Here is a 20,067-nt window from a genome sequence, read left to right on the forward strand (position 1 = left end):
ACAAAAGAAGTAGAACTATATATTATTAGAAAGTAGGGGAATAATTAACACCAAATTCAAGGTAATAGTTACCACTGGGGGGTAAGAAAAGCGAGGCTGATGGGTGCTTTGTGAGATACCCTATGGTATTGGTGCAGTTCTGTTTCTTAAGTGAATGGTGGCTCTATAGACTTTAAAAAAAAAACCTGTTTATCCCTTAAATACACATTATATATGTTATTTGTATGGAGGAGATATTTCATAATAAAATAGGTTAATGAAAGGATAATTATTAATTACTTCTTGACTTAGAAAGTTTGATACTTTAAATTTATACTCTGGCTTACTTATATTGGTTATTCCATTACAATATTGCTTGAGGGCCATTCCAGATTTGAAATTTGTATAATTCACATGTAATTGTGAAATTATAGACTAACATGTGATAATGAGCTCTAATCAAAGTGCCTTAAAGAGACTCCGTAACAAAAGTGTAAAGTCTGTTAATTCATTAATGTGTTAATCATTCCTGCTGGAAATATTTTAACTGATTTTTAGCCAATCATTATTTCTGCATTAATTCTTCCTAAAGAAAGTGTTTAGTTTTCATTGACTTCTCTGCAAAAACTCAGTAAGGCTGTGAAGTAAAGACTGAATAAAGAGAGATGTTGCTTTGTCTATTTAAAACACGCATATTTTAAATCAAGGTAGTTAAAATACAATAGCCTAACAAAGCTTCAGTTTAATGCTTGCACAAGTAAATTTTTCTCTTTTATGTTTAGGCCAAATCTGAAATAGGATCCAGTATGTCTGAAATTTTGCTGTGAGTATGAAATATTTGAAACTGTGTTTTGTTTTGTTTTTAAGTTTATTTATTTATTTTTGAGAGAGAGAGGGAGAGCATGCATATGCAGGGGAGGGGCAGAGAGAGAATCCCAAGCAGGCTCTGGCTGTCAACGCAGAGCCCCATTTGGGGTCGATCTCACAAACCCTGAGATCATGATGTGAGCCAAAATCGAGAGTCAGATGCTTAGCTGACTGAGCCACCCAGGTGCCCCTGAAACTGATTTTAAGTAAATTCTCTATTCATTCCTTTAAGTGAATTTTGGGATTTCTGGGTTTATCTCTTTGTGAAGCAGTATGTCTGAGAAGTAGCTTTAGCCTGTACAGGTAACAGTTGTGTGTGTATACTGTCAAACATTCTAGCATTTCCTTCAATAAGGTAAAGGTTGAAGTGAGTAATAAATACAGCAGTTATTAAGAGACTAGTAGAACCTACGCAACTAAAATGTTTCAACTTTCATTTGGATAGGAAATTATCCAATGCACTGTTTCTTTATACATAATTTATTCTTTGTTCTGGTTTTATATATGCTTTTTTTTCAGAGATATTTTATAACATTGTATTTAGCAATTTGATTATTTTATTTTTATTTAGAATTGAGCTATGTTCTTTAATTCTTGAGAGCTTTATTTACTTGATGTCTCTTAAGACTTTTTCTTTAGGCTGTCCTTAAGCTCTATTTTGGACTTAAATATTTTTAATATCCAGCCTTTTTTAGAGCCAGGTTAAGCAAATAAATTTCATCTGCATTACCCACTAGGGTTCTTTGAAAAATGGGTTAATATTTGCTTTAAACACACAGATTAAGACAACTTGAAAAATATCCATACCAATCCTTCACTATTTTTATAATATTTTCAATATAAAATTATGGCAAATAGTCTTCTATCACAGGTGATCTCCTAAGTAATTATTAACGTGGGATTCCCAGGACTATTTGAAAACCATTTTTGTTTTTTGTTTTTTTTTTAACATTTATTTATTTTTGAGACAGAGACAGAGCATGAACGGGGGAGGGTCAGAGAGAGAGGGAGACGCAGAATCTGAAAAGGCTCCAGGCTCCGAGCGGTCAGCACAGAGCCCGACGCCGGGCTTGAACTCACGGACCGCGAGATCATGACCTGAGCCGAAGTCGGCTGCTCAACCGACTGAGCCACCCAGGCGCCCCAATTTGAAAACCATTTTTAAAATATGGGGAGAATATTTTAACTCTGTATACAAGGCAGTTCATAGGTTCTCACAGTTTCTGTCTTATTAACTTGCTAGCTTGTTTGCTTCCTGCCATCCTTCCTTTCTTTTTAAATGCCTTTTTCCCGGGGCGCCTGGGTGGCGCAGTCGGTTAAGCGTCCGACTTCAGCCAGGTCACGATCTCGCGGTCCGTGAGTTCGAGCCCCGCGTCAGGCTCTGGGCTGATGGCTCGGAGCCTGGAGCCTGTTTCCGATTCTGTGTCTCCCTCTCTCTCTGCCCCTCCCCCGTTCATGCTCTGTCTCTCTCTGTCCCAAAAATAAATAAAAAATGTTGACAAAAAAAAAAAATTTTTTTAATAAAAAAAATAAATGACCTTTTTCCCTACTCCCAAAATATGATGCATAATCATTATAAGAAGTTTAGAAAATCCAGGTAAGCAAAAATAAGAAAATTAAAATTATTATAATTCCAACATACAGAGATAACCACTGTTGCTAATCCAGTAACATTTTTGTCTGTGTCCTTCCAATATTTCTTCTATTTTTGTTTTTAAAAATGGCATCGTAATATGCATACTGTTTTATTAGCCTGCTGGTTTTCATTTTATACCGTAATTTGAAAACACTTTCCTGGTACCAATTATTCTTATGTAACCTTTTGTTGGTTCTCACAACTAATTTTGAATATTTTTTTTTATGTCTGACTGAACCTTTGTGGGTCCTTTTTCTTTTTCGTTTGGAGAAAAGGTCGCCAGAAGCTCAGTTATAAAGACAGCTTTACCAGTGGCCATGGACTTTCATTTTATTCTGCTTTGCTCCATGCCAGAAGACTCACTGCTGCTCTCTTTTACCCACCTCACAGGGTTGTTATCACACGGAAGATTGCTAGTATATTTTACCTTCACAAATCCCACCTGAACTCCAAAGAACTCTCAAGAGTAAGGCACCTTTGTGAAGGCGCCTGGGTGGCTCAGTTCGTTGAGCATTAGACTTCGGCTCAGGTCATGATCTCACAGTTTATGATTTGAGCCCTGCGTTGGGCTCTGTGCCGACAGCTCGGAGCCTTTCAGATTCTCTCCCTCTCTCTCTGTGCCCCTCTCCTCCCTCTCTCTTTCCCAAAAATAAAGAAACATTAAAAAAAAAAAGAGTAATGCTGGACTTTACATCTAACTTTTATTAGGTGCACATAAAAGTCATCTATTGGGGAACACGAAAGCTTCCTTTATAGTGAAGGAATAGCAGTTAGGTAATATGCCCAGAAAAAAGACATGACAACAGTAATGACCACTCACACCCACGCTATTTGTTCAAACCAAATCATAATGTAGCATGGAGGCTTAATCCTAGCACTCTCTGACTGAGGGAGAGAATTTCTAGCCTTTAATTGTTTCAGGTGGACAGGAGTGTTGAGAGAAGCAACTCATAATTAACCTACTAGAAAATCCTTCAAAATGATGGGACCTAATCATCTATCCTTTTCCAGTCAAGCAAATTAAATTCTTTCCCCATGCATATCTCTAAATTGCAATCCTGTACAAGGAAATTATTGAATCTAACCCTAGGCAGTGACCATGTTTTAGAGCTAACACTTAAGCAACAGATCTCCAAGAATTAATTTTGAGACTGACTTCATTCCTTTTGAAGAATGGTTTGAAATGGGCCTCATGCTGGAATCAATTTTTCAAGTGTATTTGAAAATGGGTAAGAATATCTTCTCATAGTAGATGAGTCTCCATTAGTAAAAGACACATTGTGTGGTTTCCATAATTATGGCATCGCATTTTCTCCAGCAAAATTGCCGGTAGGGAGAAGAAAGTTCTTTGAGATGGTGTATAGAGTCGTTTCTTTTTTGAAAAGTGGAGACTGCTAGAGCTGTTTTAGAACTCAGAAAGCAGTTGGAAAATCCTTATTAGTTAATGGAAGAATTTAGTTTAATTATAGGAAAAAGAATACATTTCTCAGAGATGGCTTCAACATTTTTGAACCACATAATATAGAAAACAAGGAAGCCTTTTAAGGGAGATCACCTCTCTTGTTCTTGTTTCCTTTTTTATGATTGGATCTCCAGAAAATTATTTGAATTAATTTTGTTTTCAATTAGGAAATCACAGGAGGCCATGTGTACAATGCTGACAGAAGTTCAAAAACCCATTTCTGATGACTTCTTACCAAACCAATCAGAGGATACAAATTGGTTTATGATATCGATACACCATACCAATATTACAAATACAGAAGAATTACTTGCTCTGATCCTAAGCCAAATATAAAATTGGTAACCCAATGTTACAATTGGAAAACATCTTGGAACTATTTAACCCTTGGGTGCCTGGGTGGCTCAGTGATTAAGCATCAGACTTCAGCTCAGGTCATGATCTCGCAGTTCGTGAGTTCAAGCCCCACGTTGAGCTCTGTGCTGCCGGCTCAGACCTGGAGTCTGCTTTGGATTCTTTGTCTCTCTCTCTCTCTGTCCCTCCCCTGCTCACATTCTGTCTCTCTCTCTCTCTCTCTCAAAAATAAACAAACATTAAAAAATAAATTTAAAAAAAGAACTGTTTAACTCTTTCTTGTGCTACCTTTTCTCCCAAATTTAAAATGAGAAGACAAAGTAATTTTAAAATCTGACTCCAGCCCTTAAAAGTATTCAGTGCGTTATCAGGTGTGTCTTACAAATAATGTTTTATTTGGAACTAACCAAGTTTGTTTTCTACCAACAATAAGTTAGATTGTCTTTTACAGTTCTCAAGTAACAAGTATGAGGACCCAACTCTCATTCAACATTCAAGCCCTCGCAGTTTGGGCAAATATATCTTTAGCAAGAAAGTGAGTAATATAATTTTTCCCTGTTCTCTTCCCCATATTCACTAATTCCATTCATATTTTAATATGTCATTGTAGAACATTGCAAGTATTATTTTATATTAAATATAAATGACTCTGACACTTCTGTTACAGCAAATTTGTATTGCTTTCTTGCTAGGTTTTTTTTTTTTTTCCTGATTATAAATTAATGATTTTGGAAGATTGAGCATTCATTACATTACAATCTAAGTAAGCAAGTCATTTGATGTCTTAAACTTCTGGTTTGATCCCGTACTCTGCCCATAGCCACTTATTGTTGCATTGCAAAAGAAGTAAGCCATAATTTGGATTCCTCTGAAGAAAAAAGTAACCTCTGATGATAAAAGAAAACCTGAAAAATGCAACACTCCATTAATTTTTTGTTCATTTGCTTTCTAGTCTAAGTGTTTTATGTAAATTTATACATGTACATACATTTGTAGTTGTGTTTCCTTGGCACTTAACGTTATATTGTGAACATTTTCCCGTATCATAAAAACACTTAAAATCATTTAAACGTCTGTGTAAAACTCCATTCTGTGACCTGGGAGAATTAACTTTTAACTATTTGAGAATTTTCAGATTGCTTCCACTCTTTCTGCTACAAGTAATATTAAAGCATTTTTATGGATTAACCTTTATCCACATTTCTGGTTTTTCTTAAAGATTTACACTTACATGTCAAATTGCTAGGTCAATGAGTGTGATTATTTTTAAGGCTCTTCATATATATTATCAAAGTATCTTTTCTTGAAGATTATAATAACACATGCTTTCACAGTATTACGTCCTCACCAATATTGAGGTTTGTCATTGTAAAATCTTCTTATTTTGATGCATGACATTATTCCTTTGTTTTGCATATGTTTAATTGCATCTCAAATTTAACAAGATTAATAACCTGTATTTCTTCTGCAAATCTTAACTTTCTATCTGTTGCTGTATAGTTCCAAGTGAAGTCGTCTGTGATATGTATTACAGTGTGTAGTGAATGGCTATGTTTTGGTTATATGTTCCCACTCAGATTTCTTTCAACTGAGATCTTTCTTTGTCCCTAGTTAAAAATGGAAAGTTTTATGGATCTAATTTTTTTTTCCTGTAGTTTAAACCTATGTGATATTGTCATTAATATTCATGCACATAAATAATTTTGGACATATTTAAATTTTTTTATAGGGACAGACAGAACCCATCATTAGTATGGCTTTTTACTGGAATGTTTTGCATTTATTCATTGTTCTTCGCTTGGAGGGCGAATTTAGATATTTCAAAACCACTTTTCATGGGTGTGGTAAGTTTGACTTGGATATGGCCCTTTGACCCAAAAGGTGATTAGGAATGTACAATCTTGTCTTCACGAATCTTGTAGAAGAGTGACTTATCTTAGAATAGTTAAAATTGTGTATAATTTATTATAGATCAAAAATTATTAGCGTATTCTCTTTGTAGTAGAAATTATAAATGTAGATAGCTCTTCTCTAATGGCGGAAACCAATGCAGTGTATGTGTGTGTTCGAGAGGCCTAATAAATAATACCCTATTTGATCATCTGAGTTCTGAATCAACTGAGAAATGAGATAAACCAGGGTGAATCACCTTTATCACTGATCACTCTGAGATGGGAGAGTGTGGTTTATGTCTGTGGGCAAGGGGGCTTCCTCATAGCACATCCTGGAATGGACAGACCCACCCACTAGTCACAGGCAGCGCTGTCCAGGGCAAGACCCTCCCCACCCCACACCCACCCCACTGGCGCCACAGGGACAGAGTCTGCCCCTGGACAGGTGCATCCTGTAGGCAGATCACTTCCAAGAGAAAGAGGAAAGGGGAGGGCTATGCGGACCCACCCTCAGCTCCCAGACTCCCCCCACCCCCCATCAGCTCAGTGCCTGCACCCCTCGGGAAAGAAGTGAGGGGTGTTACATTGGTGGCGCTTCCCCACGTGGGAGGAGACACCAGGAGCAAAGCAAAAGCATTTCTCCACCCCCTCCACCTTACAAGTGGCAGGAGTTCAAGGCGCAGGCCACGGGATTGAAAAGAATGTGTGGATCCAAAAAGGGAGATTCGTGTGTCAAATGGGAAAGGGGAAATATTTGAAAATTGAAAGCTAGAGGGATGTGGAGTCGGATTGGGGAGAGTCAGTTAACAAGACCTGCGTGACAGCAGGCCTAAGCAGCTAGGCACACGCGGTGTATTTTTTAAGTCGACAGGTGCCTGATTGGTTGCATAAAGCAGCCAGCCGGACGTGCTGCTCTTGTGTCTCTTGCACAGGTGGAAAGATTCTGGATGCAGAGCAACGCTGTGGTGGCCGTGCTCGCCGGCGTCGGCTTGGCCACGCTAGTTTCTGAGAGCAACCGAGTGCTGAGCACCAGTGGGCTTCAGTGTCTGGAGTGGCTTTCAGCAACGCTTTTTATAATCTACCAAATATATTCTAATTTCAGGTAACACATGCTTGATTTTATGAAAAGTCTCACCCAAACAAGAGACGTTTGGATGTTTAGATCCTCGGACTTTGTTGCACCTGTAACCTCCATTGGTTTTCAGAGTGAGACGGCTTGGTCTGGATGCGGTGCTTCTGCCTGAACAGAATCTCAGCCTGACTCATGCGTAGTTTCAGGGCGTTGCCAGCAAGGCTTTGGGTGGCACATACCAACCAGTTGTGTATTTTCCTCTCCCCCAAGGAGCCCTAGAGAGACTTTGTAGGATCTGGAGGATGCGTCCGTGATGTGTCCATGATCTAAAATACCACTTGGGGGGCGCCTGGGTGGCTCAGTCGGTTAAGCGGCCGACTTCGGCTCAGGTCACGATCTCGCAGTCCGTGGGTTCGAGCCCCGCGTCGGGCTCTGGGCTGATGGCTCGGAGCCTGGAGCCTGCTTCCGATTCTGTGTCTCCCTCTCTCTCTGCCCCTCCCCCATTCATGCTCTGTCTCTCTCTGTCTCAAAAAGAAATAAACGTTAAAAAAAATTTTTTTTTTAAATACCACTTGGATGGAGAGTAAAGGCATTTGGGCCTCTTTGTATGCCCTGAAATAATTCCCTTTATTCTTCAAAGATTGCATCTTTTGAGTAACACCTGGCCCTTTTCTAGTTCACTCCATAGCAGTGAATATTAATTATTTTGAAATCATTGAAGTTCTAAAAGTTTCTTCATTCTTATGCATTAGTATTATATGTACTTTAAAAAATCTGTTTGATAACCATGCCAATGAAAACCTCAGTCTAACATAAGAGATGTCCAAGTTTTAGATGATAGTTCATTTATTTCCATCAGCGTTGAGTAAACGTTACAGAGGTGGAAAGAGTCCACTGGAGTTTCATGATAGTGAGATTTGATTGGTATTGAAAAAAGTTTTTTTATTAATGTTTATTTATTTCTGAGAGAGAGACAGAGACAGAGCATGAGCTGGGGAGGCCTGAGAGAGAGGGAGACACAGAATCTGAAGCAGGCTCCAGGCTCTGAGCTGTCTGCACAGAGCCTGACATGGGGCTCAAACCCACGAACCACGAGATCATGACCTGAGCTGAAGTCGGACACTTAACCGACTGAGCCACCCAGGCGCACTGATTGGTATTTTAAAAGGTTAAATTTCTGGGGCACCTGGTGGCTCAGGTACAACTCTTGATTGTGGCTCAGGTTGTGAGATCGAGCCCTGCGTGGGATTCTCTGCTTGGGCGGGGGGGGGGGGGGGGGAGGGTGGTGCCTGCATAAGATTCTTTCTCCCTCTCCCTCTGCTACTCATGTGCCTGCTCTCTCATAAATACATACATACATATATACATGCATATACACTTAAAGCCTTTAAAAAATAATGATTAAAAGGTTAAATGTCCCCTTTCCACTTAACTTTAAAAACTGATGTTCTTTATAATACCAGGGTAGAGCCAGTGTTGGGAAGGCTGCTTCACAGGAGGTCTGGTGGGAAGGGGACGTGTGTCCAGGCACAACTCCATAGCTAGCTTAACAAGGGTCTGCAAAGCCCACATGTTTCCCACGTTTGTTTTATCCCAATCTCCTCCTGACTCGGGTCTTTAGGGCAATCCAGGTTCGACATAAGGGATGCTTGTACAAGGCTGGGTTATTTTGTTTTGATTCTTGTATTTGTCCCAGGGGAATGGAATAGATGGCAACTTCACTAAGTGGCAAAATGTGAGGCATCACCCTGCGAAGTAGGGAATCCTAGCAGGAAGCAGTTGCAGCAGTTTCAAAGGCAAGGGTTAATATTTTGTTCCTAGCAGTGTTCATTTGCTTTGTGACGCTAGCCCAGTGATTCAACTTTAGACTGTGTGTCTCCAAACTATTAAATGTAATAGACCTGATAATAACAGGAAGGACATTGCTTGTTCCATGTTTTGATGCGTTTACTCTCTTGTAGTCTATTTCTTTTTTCATGGGAAGCTCTCAGAATTCATGCCAGTTTTCTTTGAAGTTAGAAAGTCCACTCCGTCACTGAAAAGAGTTGTACCGCTGTTGTTGGCAATAGCAAAAAATGCCTGGAGAGAAGTAAACAACTCAACCAGCGGTTCCTTCCCTTCCTTCTTGTTGGTGTCATTCCCTAATGAGTTAGTTCTCAGTCTAGAAAGGAGAGAAGAGCCTATGGTGCGGGGGAAGTGGTGAAAAGGATCAACCTTGCATGCAAGAGAGTCAGACCAATGTCATACGAAGTTATGCCAGAAATTGGTAGATTTCCTCTCAATTTCTGAAAAGTCCTTTGGTCTAAATGAAGTTGACATGACATTACCTTGAATTCCAAGTGAAATCAGAAGACTTACTTCTTTTTAGTGAAATTGGGTGTGGTTTTAGGGGGGAAAAAAGGACTGATTTCTAAGCACTAACCGATTCCCTTTTTATAGAAATGATAAATTCCAGAGCAAAGCAGTCCACTGATTTTTGTTTAATTGCACAATCAGTTTTCTTTCAGATGATAGTGTTCTTTTTTCAAATATATTTATCTTCTTAAAAGATATAAATTAGAATACTTTGAAACACTGCATGTAGAGTGCGTGATGGGAAAAGAATGGTGCAGAAAATAAATTCAGTCTTGTTCAAACTGTAGCCGTATGTTGCTATTTTAATGTTTCTTTATTCTTTTGTTTAGCATTTGTGACCAAAGGACCAACTATGTTATTGATAAATTTGCAAAGAACCTTCTAGCCTCTATGCCTCATGATGCAATTATCTTACTCAGAGGAGATTTGCCAGGGAATTCTCTCCGTTACATGCATTATTGCGAGGGACTGAGGCCAGATATTTCACTAGTGGATCAGGAAGTAAGTATGTGAAAAATATACTTAGAATATAGTAACAGTAATCGCATTAAAGCAAATACTTTTTAAACTATTTTTTAACAGTGGATGGGTACAGTTTTCATGAAAACTCTTAGATAGAATATACATCATGTTCTTTTGTTTATTTTAACTAACGTATAAGCCATATGAATTGGTTCCTTCTCATCTAAACAGAATGTTTGGGGGCGCCTGGGTGGCTCAGTCAGTTAAGTGTCCAACTTTGGCTCAGGTCATGATCTCACCGCTTGTGAGTTTGAGCCCCAACATCAGGCTCTGTGCTGACAGCTCAGAGCCTGGAGCCTGCTTTGGATTCTGTCTCCCTCTCTCTCTGCCCATCTCCTGCTCACACTCTGTCTCTTGTCTCTCTCTCTCAAAAGTAAATAAATATTTAAAAAAACTTTTCTAAACTGAATGTTTTAAGAATTAATGTTTTTATGGTAGAATCAAATAATATATTTGACCAACACAGCCATTCAAATTAACACTGCCCACTGGTCCAGAGGTTAAAATATTTTAGGTTGAATATAAAATAAGTTATACTGCAGGTAAGTAAACATTTCATTCTAAGTAGAAATTAATAACCCCAATTCTGCTATAGAATTTTGAGTAAACTTTGTTGGTCTTGTGACAAAAATACGTTTGGAGAGGACTTGTGAAAATTTCCAGGTCTATTAAAACAATCTTCCGGAACTGAATAAATATATTTAAACTATAAGATTTCTAATTTAAACCATAAATACCTAAAAGGGAACAAATCTGTCTCTGGTGTTTTTAGAGCAGTCATCAGGGAAAGAGAATTCCTAATCTTTATACTAATCTTAATACTATGATTAGTTTTATTGAGCAAATTAGTAGGCACAATACTTAATAAATTTTGTTGAATTAATGAATAATTGGAATTTTTTGGAGAAAACTGGATAAACAGATTTGCAAATATGGGGAAACTTGCAAATTACACATTTTTTTGTAAGCAGTTTGCTTTTATATCAGGTACACAAATTGATTAATTTGATCTTCAACCTAGCTTCTGACAAAAGCAAGGTTATTAGTTGATAATGTGGTATCCCACCATGATTTTAAAATACTGTGTAGGACGGCAGTCACTATCGTTGAAAAGCGTGGATTTCAAAGTTAATTAGACCTAAATTCAAGTCCTCATTCTGTCACTTCCAGGATGTGTGACATGGGGCTAATGATTTTTCCTCTCAGAGCTTCTGTCTCCTGATCTATAAAATGGAAATGATCATCATTTAAGTTAGGATGCTTTTGAATGCAAGAAACAAAATACCTAAGAGTAGCTTAAACCATAGAGTGTTTAATCTCCCGTAAGAAGTAGTCTGAAGATAGGAGGTTTTAGGATGGATAATACAAGCAGTTCAAGTGATGTCAGTGTTCCAGGCCCACTTTTCTACATCCATCTTGAACTGATGAATGTCCAGTTCCAAGCATCACATCCTAAAAGGAAGCAAAGTGCCTCTCCTCCTCTCTCCTTTCCTCCTCTTTCTCTTTCTCTCTCTCTCTCTCTCCCCCGTCCCCTGCCCCCCACCAACCTCCTATCTCTCTTCCCCTCTCTGTTGAGAGTAACATGTGCCCCAGAAGCCCCTAGCAGACCACCCCGAGGGCCCCCCTCTAATCAGTATTGGGTCATATGCTAATTCCTAAACTCCTTGCTGGCAGAAGGGAAAGACTAGACCCAAGGATGGAGCTGCCCTGGACTACCAGGTCAAAGTCAGGCTTGTGTCAGTAAGGAAGAAGAGGGTATTAGCTGTTGAGTAGGCACCCAGCAGTGTCTAATGTGATTACTATGCAATAAGGTTACTATGAGAATTAAATGAGAAATGTTAAGGTTGTAGCATATAGAAGGTGTTGAATTAATGTTAATATCCCTAAGAACTGAAACTATTGGGTCATAAAATCTAATTCAATAAGTATGTTTGAGTATTTACAATGTACACCTAGATTAAAATTAATTTGTCATCTCTAGTTAAATTACTTATATAAAGCAAGTAACACATAAGCATAATTGCTCAAAAGGTGATATCTAAACGATAACAAAGCTTTGAAGGTGTAAATGGGAGTCTTTTCTTTAAAAAAAAAAAAAAAAGTAAATCTGTACATATGAAAGTATAGATAAGGGTATACTAAGTATAGAATTAAGAAATAATGATTTTTCCTGATATTGATGATTTATTTTAATCAAAAGACCATGTGAGAATGTACAATTTGGACATACTGATACATTCAGATAATTTTTCCCTTTGAGGTCTAGATTGTCATACGTTGAGCTTCTCAAGGGCAGGGATTTTATCTTCTTCATTGTAGGTGGGCAGTACTTGTTTCTGGAGTAAATGGATGAACAAAAGAGTCGAGTAATGACACATCTCTGTATCTTGCCCAGGTTGTCTAGCCTGGCCACCAAAGACCTTCCAACTTCAGCAAACATAATCTGAGAACCATTCAATGCCAGGCACTGTGCTAGGTGCAGAGGCACAAAGATGAAAACATACAGTCCCTTCCCTCGAGAAGCTCACAGTCTAGTGAGTAGTGTAAGAGCTGTGACAGAGGTAGGTACAAGGTGCTATAGGAGCCTATCATTCTGCGGTGGAACCTGGGGAGGGCATCATGGATGAAGTGATACTTAAGCTTGGTCTGCAAGTTGGGCACACATTCTCTAGGTGTGAGACGGGGGAAGGTCATTCTGGCCAGTGCGTCCGTCAAGTGCATGCAGGTAAGATCAAACTAAGTGCTTAGGTTACCAATAGTAGGCGCAGCTTAAGAAATGAAATCCAAGGTTAAAGTCATTTAGAGGAGTAGTCAGTGGCGAATACCTCGGTTGTGCTTGTTCATATTTTTCAATCATGTTAATATTTAATGAGTATAATATCCACATTTTAGAACTTTTTCATTGTACTTGGTCAACTTGATTCTTTTTTAAGAAGTATATCAAAAATATGACATCACTTATTATTTTTCTGATAGATGATGACTTATGAGTGGTATTTACCCAAGATGGCAAAGCACTTACCAGGTGTCAGCTTTCCTGGAAACCGGTGGAATCCTGTGGAAGGAATGTTACCTAGTGGAATGGTCACATTTAATCTTTATCATTTTCTTGAAATAAATAAACAGTAAGCATTCTTTTCATATAATAGCTTTTCTAAAATCTTAAGCTTTTCTAAAATTGTTTATGTAGCAGCTGTGCCTCATCCAAAAGACCAATTTTCTACACCTATTTCCCTGTCACCGGTGAGATTATCTTTGTAATTAAATTGAATATCTGTGCATAAATGAGGCCAGGCAGAAATAAATGTTATTGTTCTGGGTAAAGGAAAAATAAGGACAGATTAACAAGAATAGCAAATAAGATCTTAGTATAATTCAGAGAAATTGGAGATGTGCCTGTCTACTTGAAATCATTGCAGGTGGATCTCAAGCAATTATAGTTCCCCCCGATCAACACCATGGCCCCCTTTTAAGTGTAAAGCAAATTTTTTCCAGGAATAATCACTATATAAAAATAGCTTAAGGATTTTTCTAATAAAGGATAAGGCATTTTTGTAAATAAGAAAAACACCTACAGTTATGCTGGCTGAGATAACATATGAGAACTGTGAATTCTAGACTTAAGAACGTAAAATTATTCATAGTTAAGGTCAAGAATAAATAACTCCTTCAGTGGTAGAGTGTTGAACATTTTTCCTATCCATGAAATGCTTGAGATTGTCCAGAGTGTGAAGAAGAAAACGTATTTCATAATTTCTATTCTCTTACAAAGGGGATTTAAGAAATTCTCTCTAAATTCCCAAGTTAAATTATCCCTTACTAAGAATTTGATAACATGGTACTTTTGGTGTTCAGAACCTGAAGTTTACTGTGGCTAATGAAGTGATAAGTAATGAGTATAAATGTTCTGTGAGAGTAATTTCAATTGTTCTATTTTTGAATAAGATATTAAGAGCCATTAACATCCCTAAATGGACATTTTTTTGGTTAATTTTATTTAATTCAACCCCACAAACATTATTGAATCTACTATGCTCCAGCCTATGTTAGGCCTTGGCAATAAAGTGAGACTCAGTTCCAAGTTTAAGTAGACCACAATCTTGTTGTATATACACATAGATATGAGTATAACTGGCTGTAATATAATGGGGTAAGCTCTCTACTATGCTAGCTGAGCTTTGTGAAGTGTGAGACCCAGTCAATGTTCAATATGTGTTTACTGAGGATGATTTAACTGGGAGCATGGGTGAAGAAGCAATTAATTCTGCCTGGAGGCATTCATTCAGCATTTATTTAATAAATAATTGACTGTCCAAAATGACCCAACAACTATATAAGCTACAGATGCGTGGGCATGACCCCTGCTGTTGCAGTCTTTTGGAGAGGGTTTCAGGTGGTGCTGTAAATATGAAGCAGATAAATTACATTGTCATCTGGTAAGCATGGAAGTGTCAGTATGGACAAAATGTTGGAGATTTAAAGACTAAAGTAGGAATTTGCCAAGTGGGTAGGAGAAGGCCAATTCAAGGGAAGTGCATGTGCAAAGTCATGGGAAGGGCCTGCTGAGCCCTGGGGAAACTGGGAGTGGTCCAGTAAGCTTGGGGCACAGGCTTAAAGGGCTAGATGAAAAGATGAGTGGGGAGGCACGGGGAGGCCCAGATTGTGAAAGGCATTACCCTATTGGCCATTGGCATGAATGAGGGCTGTCCCTGTTACAGAAATACTCTATGCTCCATGTGGAAATTCTAAAAAATACAGGCAAATAAATATAAAGAAGATCAATACTATCTGTCTTTAAGATATCCACGGATAACATCTTGGTAAGCTTTTCGGAATTTCATTCATTTTTAACATCAATTATTTACTTCTACAAACACATATACACTCTCACAGACTGCTACAATACTAGCTGAGATAATAGTTTTCTGTTCAGTTTTTTCACCTAATACCATATCATAAGCATTTCCCCATGTACTCAGAAAAATGCTTTTATTACCATCATTTCTTGACTGTTTAATATTCTCATGTAGATGCATGATAACAAATATTCTATTTTTGGACATTTTTGTGAAGTCTAGAAGACTTTGACTATTATAATATAGCATGGTGATAAACTTTCTGGCCCATAAATTTTTGTTAGTATTTTTGATTAACCAAGGCCTCAAGATAAATATTGCTTATTGGTATCAGTTTTTAAAATAAAATTTTGGGGGCATCTGGGTGGCTCAGTCAGTTGAGCATCCGACTTCGGCTCAGGTCATGATCTCGCAGTCTGTGACTTCGACCCCGCGTTGGGCTCTGTGCTGACAGCTCAGAGCCTGGAGCCTGCTTTGGATTCTGTGTCTCCCTGTCTCTCTCTGCCCCTCCTCTGCTCATGCTCTGTCTCTCTCTCTCTCTCTGTCAAAAATAAATAAACATTAAAAAAAATTTTTTAAATAAAATTTTTAGTTTATTGTTAGCCTTGTTCATTATAGAATAGAATAGAATCCGACGTGGGGCTCGAACTCGCAAACTGTGAGGTCATGACCTGAGCCGAAGTCGGACGCCCAACTGACTGAGTCACCCAAGCACCCCAAGAAAAAAATTTTTTAACTAGAAAAAATATGGTTCTATTACACATATACAAATAAATCAAATATTTTACAAAGTTGAAAGCATAGTGTGGAAGAATCCTGTCTTTCCATTGAATATCATAAAACCATTTTTTAATGTTTTTACAAACTATTCTTAGTAGGTACATGTACTATATTTTAATAATAAGAGGGGAAAGGAACTATGAGTAGATAGTTAATAGAATATCTTAATGTTTAACTATCATAAAATTATATACTACAACAAATGACTTTGTGTATATAGCTTTCTTTGGAGGGGATAGAAGTTTGAATTCTTAGAATAGATTCTCAGAAGTGAAATTACTAAGTCAAAGTACATGAACAATTGTAAGGCACTTGATAGAGATTTTTTTCCCCAAAGCATTGAGCCATCAGCATCACATGAAAGCTTTCTAAATGGGCACTTTTTAAAAGGAACAAAGCTAATATTATTGAACACTTACTATTTTATTTTTAAGATGCAGTGATTTTTTTTATGTATAGTTCTATGGATTTTAACACATGTATACATTTATATAACTCCCACAACAATTAGGATACAGAACAGATCCATGTGGGATACATGGATAACCCCCACAACAATCAGGATAGAGAACAGTTCCTTTTCGTTCGCTGAGTAGTATTCCATTCTATAGATTTCCTGTTTGTTTATCAGTTCACCTGTAGAAGGACATTTGGGTTGTCAGGTTGGGGACTGAGCTGCTGTAAACATTCATGTACAGGTTTGTGTGTGAACATGAGTGGGATGATTGGATTGTTTGTTTTCTTAACCAACTGAGCCACCCAGGCGCCTGGATTGTTTGTTTTCTTAACTATTGAGTTTTAAGAATTCTTTCTGTATGGTAGGTACAAATCTTCAGCAAATATGTGATTCATAAATTTTGTAGCTTGACTTTTATTCTTTTTTGAAGTGGCTTTTGCACATAAATTCTTTATTTTGATGACATCCAATTACCATTTTTTTTCTTTTATGGATCATACTCTTTGGTGTCGTATCCAAGAACTCTTTGCCCAGTGGCAGGTCACAAAGATTTTTGCGTGTTTTCTTCTAGGAGTTTAATAGTTTTATCTTTTACATTTCATATCAGTGATCCACTTTGAGTTACTTTTTGTAAGGGGGCAAGGGATTAAGACAAGGTTCTTGGGGATTCTTTGTTGTTGTTTTGTTTTTGTGTATAAATGTCAAGTTGTCCTAATATTTGTTGAAAACATCCTTTCTTCATTAAATGGCATTTTCATCTTTGTATCTACAAAAGAAAAAACTCTTCTGGGTTTTTGATTGGGTTTTAATTTGAGTAGTGTTTTCATGTTATATCTTTTTTATTCTTTTGTTCTTAACCACCCATATCATAGTTAAAGTGGGTTTCTTGTAGACAGCATATATCTGGGTCTTGTTTTATTTTCCATTCTGACAATGTCTATCTTTCCATTGGTGTATTTAGACCATTTGCATTTCATGAAAATATTGACATATTTAGATGTATGTCTACCATTTCATTATTTGCTCTCAGTTTGTTCCCTCTGTTTCTCAGTCCACTGCTTCCCTTTTCCTGTCATATTTTGGAAATTTTGATTTTTTTAGTATTCCATTTCAAATTATTGAGTTGTTTGCTATGTCTCTTGGTAAATTTTTTTTTAACAGTTGATCTTGAGTATCACAGTATACATACTTAACTTTTCACAGTCTACTTAGGATTAATATTTTGCTACTTCGAGTGGCATATAGAAAACTTACTGCCATATAAGTCCCTTTAACCTCCTTACTTTTGTGTTGTCATATATATTAATTATACCAGATACTTGATAATTTTTGTTTTCACCTGTCATACATATATTTTTTAATTTAAGAGAAAAAATAATTTAAGGTATTTATCATATCCGTTGCCCTTCTTTTGATCCCAGGATATCATCCTCATTGTTCTCTGTGTGAAATGTGTCGTTTTTCTGTGGCTGCCTTCAAGATTGTGTCTTTGGTTTTTAGCAGTTTGGTTATGGTGTATCTGAGCATGGATTTCTTTAAGTTTAATCTGTTTGGGGTTTGCTGAGCTGTTTAAATCTGTAAGATTGTGTCTTTCACAAAAATTGGGAGCTTTTTTGACATTATTTCTTTAAATACTTTTTCTGCTTCACATTTTTTCTCTTCTCCACCTGGGATTCTGATGACATGAACATTAGACCTTTTGGTACTGTCCCACAGGTGCATGAGACTGTACTTTTTTTTTTTTTTTCAGTCTTTTTGCTTGTGGTTTAAATCGTCTCATTTCTCTTGATCTGTCGTCATTCAGTTTACTGTCTGCTTCTCTCTCTCTCTTCCTCCCTCTCTCTCTCTCCAGACTTACATTAAGCCCATCTACTGAATTTTTAATTTCCATCATATTTTTCAGGTCTGTAATTTCTACTTGGTTCCTTTTTATATCTTCTGTTTCTTTGTTGAGATTTTCTATTTTTCTATTCATTTCAAGAGTATTTGCCTTTACTTCTTGGGGCATTGTTATAATAGATATTTTAAAGTCTTTGGCAATTCTAACATCTGTACCATTTTGGAATTCACATCTATTGATTATATTTTCCCTTGTGAATTGAGATTTTCCTGCTTCTTTATAAGCCAAATCATTTTTGGATTATATCCTGGACATTTTGGATATTTGGGCCTTATTTAAATCCTAACGAGAATGTTGATTTGTTTGTTTGTTGGTGTAGCAGGCTGTCAGCCAGGTAAATCTCAGGCTGCAAATTCTGACCTGCCTTCTGTGTCCTGTAGTTCCAATATTGGTTCTGTTTTCAAAGCATTTGCAGTGCGATCTGAATCAATCCCTGTGTGCTGCCCATTACTCAGTCTGGGACTTGGGTGGCCATCTGTCCAGTGACTCATTTCTCAGAGTCTATTTAGGGTCAGATCCATGCATGCTGAGCTCAGAGATATGCCAGGAGTTCCTACACAACTTCATGGGATTGCTCTCTTGACCTCCCTCCTTTCTGTCTTCACTCTTGCCCTTTTCCTTCTTTGGAGCCTTCTTTCCTGGTTGTCTGGCCAGAAAGCTGGAGCTTTAATTTCCCTCACCTGCCACGCAAATCCTGTGACTGTGTCTGTGTCTGGAGCCAGGCTGCCAGAGGCCGCACAGAGGTAAAGAGCAGTGAGGATTTGCTCCTGGCTCTTGCAGCCACAGCTCCTCTGATTAGAGAGGTGTTCCTTTCCTTCAGAACTGTAGGAACCTGCTGGTTGCCCCTGCCGTCACTGGGCTGTTGCCTCTGTTGCTGGCACAGTACTTCCTGGTGCCTGGGGAAGGAGAGGAGGGGAGATCCAGGGGATTTCCTCTACTCTCCCCAACCTTCCCTTTCCTCCTTCTTGGGCTTGAAAACAGGGGCTTTTCTTGGAGCTCTTTTTGTCCTCACTTGGCATTAGGCTTCCCTTAAGTCCAGGCTAGGCAATATCAGCAGCGGGGAAATGGTAAAACTCCCCACAGGTTTGGTAGAACTCAGAATTCTGGTGTCTTTCCCCGTGCTTGTTTCTGCCATTTACTCTTCAGAGTCCTCAGATTCCAGGCGTGCTGTCCAAGAAGTCTAGTATGCAGTGGGGGAGACAGAGTAGAGCGTGCTTCCTCCATCTTCCCCAAAACCGGAACTCTTACTCTGTTTTAAAACCGCACTTTGGTATCAGATCCCCACTTAATCTTAAACAGCTCCGAGAGGGTTTGCCCATTTCACAGCTGAGGAGACTAGACACAGGTAGTTAAGTAATTTCCTCCAAATCACAGAGGTCAGAGATGGTGGGAAAAAACCTAAAATCTAAGCCGGAAGTATCTTGTTTCAAAGTTGATGGCGTCTTTTATTACTTTCAAGTAATTTCTTCTAATATACGTCTTTTTTCCTATTTCATAATAGCTACCCAGTCACACACCACAAATCGGAACAGAACTATTCGATTATAGTGAGTTTAAACCAACCTTTTTAAACCGTTTCTATTCCTAATTTTTGCAGGATTTGAAGCTTTTTATAGTTTATTCAATCTAACTGATTTTAGTCAGCAAATATTGTGGATTAGCTAAGCATCCTGCTATGTGTGGTTTAGAGTTAATTCAGAGATAGAGAGCCTATCCTCAGGATGCTTCTGGGCTACTTGGGGAGATTTGTGAATGCAAACAATAAGTACAATACAGTAACAATAAAAGAGAAGAAGAAAGTGCAATGGGAATTTGACGAAGGAGAAACCACTTCTAAGCAGGGAAACAAATGAAGACTTATATTTCCACCTGTAAAATGAAAAAGAAAGGTGTCAAATAATATTTAAGTTTACATGTGAAACAGGACCACAGAAG

The 20,067-nt window shown here is 38.0% G+C and overlaps 1 protein-coding gene across 10 annotated transcripts in view; it reads left to right on the top strand.

Annotated features, from left to right (window-relative positions):
• Positions 1–20,067, top strand: part of TMEM260 (transmembrane protein 260) — a 102,295-nt gene that overhangs the window by 38,644 nt on the left and 43,584 nt on the right. For all 10 annotated transcript variants that reach the window (XR_009264479.1, XR_009264480.1, XM_058739136.1 and 7 more), the window contains 6 exons: positions 762–802; positions 4,750–4,833; positions 6,028–6,142; positions 7,123–7,292; positions 9,947–10,118; positions 13,116–13,264. Coding sequence is in view for 8 of the 10 variants with exons in the window: in XM_058739136.1 (XP_058595119.1) it covers positions 762–802; positions 4,750–4,833; positions 6,028–6,142; positions 7,123–7,292; positions 9,947–10,118; positions 13,116–13,264 (731 nt within the window). In the remaining 2 variants the exon portion in view is untranslated. The remainder of the gene's footprint in view (positions 1–761; positions 803–4,749; positions 4,834–6,027; positions 6,143–7,122; positions 7,293–9,946; positions 10,119–13,115; positions 13,265–20,067) is intronic.

The sequence above is a fragment of the Neofelis nebulosa genome, chromosome 7 (assembly GCF_028018385.1).
Source record: "Neofelis nebulosa isolate mNeoNeb1 chromosome 7, mNeoNeb1.pri, whole genome shotgun sequence".
Taxonomy (NCBI): Eukaryota; Metazoa; Chordata; class Mammalia; order Carnivora; family Felidae; genus Neofelis; species Neofelis nebulosa.